Source organism: Hyposmocoma kahamanoa, unplaced genomic scaffold, assembly GCF_003589595.1.
Source record: "Hyposmocoma kahamanoa isolate Upper Pololo Valley unplaced genomic scaffold, ASM358959v1 98825, whole genome shotgun sequence".
Classification (NCBI taxonomy): domain Eukaryota; kingdom Metazoa; phylum Arthropoda; class Insecta; order Lepidoptera; family Cosmopterigidae; genus Hyposmocoma; species Hyposmocoma kahamanoa.
The window spans coordinates 11,128-16,462 of NW_020655698.1; the positions used below are offsets into that span (position 1 = coordinate 11,128).

At 36.1% G+C, this 5,335-nt stretch overlaps 1 protein-coding gene across 1 annotated transcript; it reads right to left on the reverse strand.

Annotated features, from left to right (window-relative positions):
- Positions 1 to 2,261, reverse strand: LOC113238912 (multidrug resistance-associated protein 1-like; the record flags this gene model as incomplete). Its single annotated transcript, XM_026475760.1, has 3 exons — positions 1 to 225; positions 1,007 to 1,105; positions 2,063 to 2,261. Coding segments are annotated over 3 exons (505 nt in total), but the record flags the coding sequence as incomplete, so codon positions are not given.
- Between the last annotated feature and the right edge of the window lie 3,074 nt (positions 2,262 to 5,335).

Genomic DNA, 5,335 nt, shown 5'->3' on the forward strand with positions numbered 1-5,335 from the left:
TTGTTAAATAAAACGCGCTTACCTGAAGAGTCCCAGAGTGAGGGTGGACTTGCCGGCGCCGGTGCGTCCGACGATGCCGAGCTTCTCCCTGGGCGCGACGCTGCAGGTGACGCCGCGCAGCGCCGGTTCGCCCGCGCGGTAGCCCAGCGTCAGCTGCTCCAGCTGCAGCGCGCCGGTCTCGGGCCACGTGGAGCCCGGCCCGTTGGGGAGGTTCCACTCCGCCTCCTGCGGGGCGAACGTTTTGGGGGGGCTCTGCACGCGTGCCTCAGTGGTCCAACCGACACGTGAGCCGAATCGGACTGTCTCATGTTTACATCAGGCACCACTGATGCGGCGTCGTTGCGAAGCGAACGAAAACGATTGTTGGATAAAATTATCATGTTGTATCGCGGCAACATGCCATGTTGAAGTAGCGTAAACACAGATGAATTGAGGTTTTGCGCTGATAGCCTGGTAATAATAATAAGTGGTAATAATAATAATAATAACGCACACACTCATAGCCTTTGCACTAGGAAAACCCTGTATAGTCAGTGCCATGGACACTATTGGACACACATAGGCAACCACAAATGACACCCAAACTCACGAGAGAAATAAATGTAGACCACATAAATAATTCTCCCGGCCCGGGAATCGAACCCTGTAGCCGTTCGGCCACAGAGGCAATTTACGAAGTCTAACATTTTTTTTCCTATAATAATACATAATTATTTTATATTTGGATGTTATTTTCATGTATAAAAAAAATTATGATTAAATATTATTTAATATGTGTGATGTAGAGGTGTGGGGGAAACGTAGACCTCGGAGTACATATTATCTCAATCGGATTGGGGATGTTAAGTACCAAGAATAAACGGACGTGTACATATGAGGAGACCGATGGGAGTGGAGGACACGAAGGAGGTTTGTCAGGAGCGTAGCAGATGGAGGTTCATAGTCTCTGCGTACCCCGGCGGGAGACAGGCGTGATAATATGTATGTATATTATGATAAAACTTACTTGTTCAATTTCAGCGTATTCTTTTATTCTTTCTACCGCTACGATGTTGGTTTCCACATCAGCGGTCATTCGCACTAGCCAATTCAAGGTTTGTGTGATCTTAAATAGAAAATTAGTTCTGTTTAATACCCTAGGGTAATTCTTCTATAATTCGGATTATCGTAATTAGCATTCAATTATTATTTTTACTTATTAGTATTTATTTTATCCTCGTGGACGAATATTGTTTACCTAAGTAAAAAACCGACTTTATTTCTGGAAAACAATACATGGAAAGTAAATATTTGGCGAAAAATTATTAACGTATCTATAACGTATACATTTAAAATTTTATGACATGAATCATTCAGAAAAAGAACAAAAGATTTAGAGAAATCGCAGAAAAAACACAACTTAACAGTGGTGGATTTGCCCTAAGGTCCCGTAGACCCGGGCCTAGGGCGGCCAATCGTGACAAAAAATTAATGTTGATAACAAGAAATAACTCAAAGTACCTAATATTATAGTGCCTCACGCACATTATGGTGGGCCGCACTGCACCGCATAACAATAATCTTCCTAAACCATTTTTGTACATTTTATTTATTTATTTATTTATTTTATTTATGTTTCAAATATAGATGTAATCAATCACGACATCACTACATATTATCACTACCGCGCCTGTCTGTCTGTCTGTCTGATCGTGATAAACTCAAAAAGTACTGAATGGATTTTCATGCGATTTCCACCAATAGACAGAGTGATTCATAAGGAAGGTTTAGGTGTATAATGTATTTAGGTTTTGTGTAATGTTGAATTTGACGAAAAAAAATCATGCCGGCTTAGCGCTTTACTGGCGTGATTCCCGTAAAGTAACAAAGATATAACAAATCAATGTTCTTGAAAATATTAAAATGATTAAAAATATGAAATAGTAAATTTCTAAATCGATTTCGATAAAAGTTGGCAATAAAGTAAATTCATTACGTAGTCTACCAGTAAATGATGAGTGATTGTAACATTAATCGAGACAGATACAGCAAACTGCATACATTGAGAGGTAAGCAGATAGACCTGCAAGGCGTAGCTGACAGAGAGCCCTAAGAGACCAGGGCTGATATCTTCGCGTGCGAGTATGGCGAACAGCGCAGCAAAGAATATGATGAAGTTGCCAATCATCTCCAGCCGCACTGCCAACCAGCGATTCGCGATGCAGCTCGGGTAGAAGCAAGATTGGTTATGGTCTACGCCTCGGTCAGATTCCTCCACGAACCTTAATTTTTGAACAAAAATAATATTAATACAAGTATTACAAATGAATGACAATACCCAACTTTTTTATAAATGTAATGGTAGTTATTTATTATAAGTTATAATATTGTTTGTATTAAAAATACTTATGTAAACTAATATCGGTACTTTTTATCTTATATATACATCTGTTAGTTTATAATATTTCTCCTCCTTTCTATCTAGCACGCTGTTGCCCACTTATTACTTCCTCTCTCACTACCTTGGGTTGGTTGGAAGAGATAAGTCCACCCATCTTTTATACGATTTGCATTTTTTTGTTTGTTTAGTACAATAAAGTAATGAGGTTCTATTCAAGTTAGTTTTCTCTACCTAATTCCGGTGGCATTTTTTATTATTTAAGTATTTTAGAATATTATCATCAATTATTATTTAATATTCGAGTATAGTATCACAAAATATTATTTGAAATTTCACGGTAATATACTCGAATACTTAAATAATAAAAGTTGCCCCCGAAATTAGGCAGATAAAACTAACCTGAAAATCACCCTAATATAATAATTCATAATTTCGATATATTGGGTAAGTGATGCACAAAGCAGCTAAACGGTGTATAAATTGAACCGAATATACTCTTAATCAAACTTCATAAAATATACTTAATACATAAATATTCTAGTTGTGATTTTTTTAAGAAACAGTGTACCTCTGACTAAAGTTTAAAAAGTCATTAAAGTCATTTTCTAAAGTTGTGCACTGTGCTTCTTTCACCTACATTTAAATTATTAATATCATGGACCAATAACTCAAGAGGACTGCTAATCTCCATATTAAAAATCGTAGCTCTGAAAAAGGTCAAAATGCCGTCTTATATCTAGATGGCGCTGATCGATAGCCTGGAATTAGTTCATATTTACGTAATAGGCCGTGGATATCGATTAATTCTTCTTTTATATGAAATATAGTAGTTATTCTATTTTTCTTGTAATGTTTTTCAAATATTTAGTAATAAACTAAAATTATTTTCTGAACTTCGATATTTATGCGTATCAATAGATGGCATTGTTCGTTTTTAACTAATTAATAACGTAACGCTTGCGAATATGGTTAGATGGCGCTAATCCTAATCAAAATAAAAGAATACTTGGAAGTATCTATAAAAATCTGTGCAATGTAACCATTGACTTACAAATAAATGGACGACGGGTCTAATACAAAAACCACGAAAAAAATGTCCCAAGTCAACCTATTCGAAATTTAAATTGTAATGTCATCGCAGTATCGCGCTGTCAGTAGAACAAATGAAGACTGTCGCGCTCTGTATACGATTTTAGCGCCTTACAAGTGCGGACACTTTTTAGCGCGGACCCAACGTCCATTATAATTGTAAGTCAATGAATGTAACCTAAATATATATACCTAAAGGAAGTCTAAATTGTCATCCGTTTGCGGTGGCGCACAGTGGGCCCAAATTGATAATTCTTGGACATAGGAATAACTTGTGGAGTGACGAGCAAATTTTTTTTTATATGATAGATTTTATGATGGATTCCTAATAATAAGTTAAAATCCATTATATTATTCTTGAATATTCTTGAAAAGTTGATAGTTTCGGAGAAAAAAAAAATTTTTTTTGTATGTAAAATATACATTTTATTTTTTATCTCAAAATATACGAAAATGTAATGTACGTGGATTACTTACAGAATAGTTCCAATCATTTTCTATGTAGAAAAAAATAATCCGTCTCCATGCGTACTTGCGGCTTTGTAAGTAAAGGTGCGGCAAAATTGCTAACTCTTTTATGTACTTTTTTAACAAAATGTATGAGCTTCGACTAAAGAAAAATTAATTTTAGTGTAATTTAGAGAGTGTTATAACAATAACATGAAAGTTAAATAGAAACTAGTATATTGTGTTAAAAAATAAATAACAAATCTAAAATTTTGACACCTTTTTACTCGTAAAGCCGCAAGTACCTGCAGATGGATTCTTTTTTTCTTGAACGAGAATGAGTGGACCTATACTGTAAATTAACCACATACATTACATTTTCCTACATTTCGAGATAAAAAATAAAAAGTTTATTTCTACACACAAAAAAAAACTACAAATTTTTTTCTCTGAAATAATCAGCTTTTCAAGAAATAACATAACAATAAAAGTTATCAGGAATGTTGTTATGTATCATATGAAAAAAAATCAGCTCTGTATTAACTGTGTGTTCCCATGTAATAATTTAGCCTAAAATTTATACTTTTTATTTCCGGCATTTTTAATTACCTTCAGATTAGTTTATACTGGGTTGTTAGGCTTTAAGCACTGTTTGTAATGGATGACATCCGTTGATGAGTCATTTGTTTTGTTACCCATGTAAGTGCTTAACAAGAGTCATCAAGTAAAACGTGAATCTCATCAGGTACGCTTGGGTTGAGGTAGGTAGGTAGGTTTTCAAGAGGAAGAGACCACTGTGACGATGGCGGAATTCGAAAATTTGCCAGACCCGCTCGCAATCCTGGGTTCAGATATGTAGGGACACCTACATATAAAACAGCCCTTTTCAGGGCTTCAACTAAGACAGCTCTTGTCGTTGGGCTACAACTAAAACAGCCCTTTTCAGGGCTACAGTAATTTCTAAGTTTTAAATTGAATAAACGCGGTATTCAGTAGCATACACTATTCTTTCTTTACAAGGCAATGCAACTTAAAACTTCCTTTCTCAGACATATTTTGGGCAAAATTGAGAGCGGAATCATCTCTGAGAGTGATTATGGAATGGCTCTCTACAAATTTACTAACGCTCAACATGGACAAAACCACGTACCTTCGTTTTGACCTGTCTCGCACCGAGCCTCCAGCTGGCACAGACTCTATCAAAGCTCACGTCTGCAATGATACTTCAAATTGTGGCTGCTTTATTCTCTCGAGAACTAGATTTGTGAGATATTTGGTGTGGTCTAGTGGATGATAGACTAACCTGGAAACCTCACATCGACAATATTTGTGGAAGAGTTAGGAAGTTGATCTACGTTTTTAGGAATCTGCGTCACTGTGTTAATTCGGATACGCTTCTTTTAGTGTACCGTTCCTTAT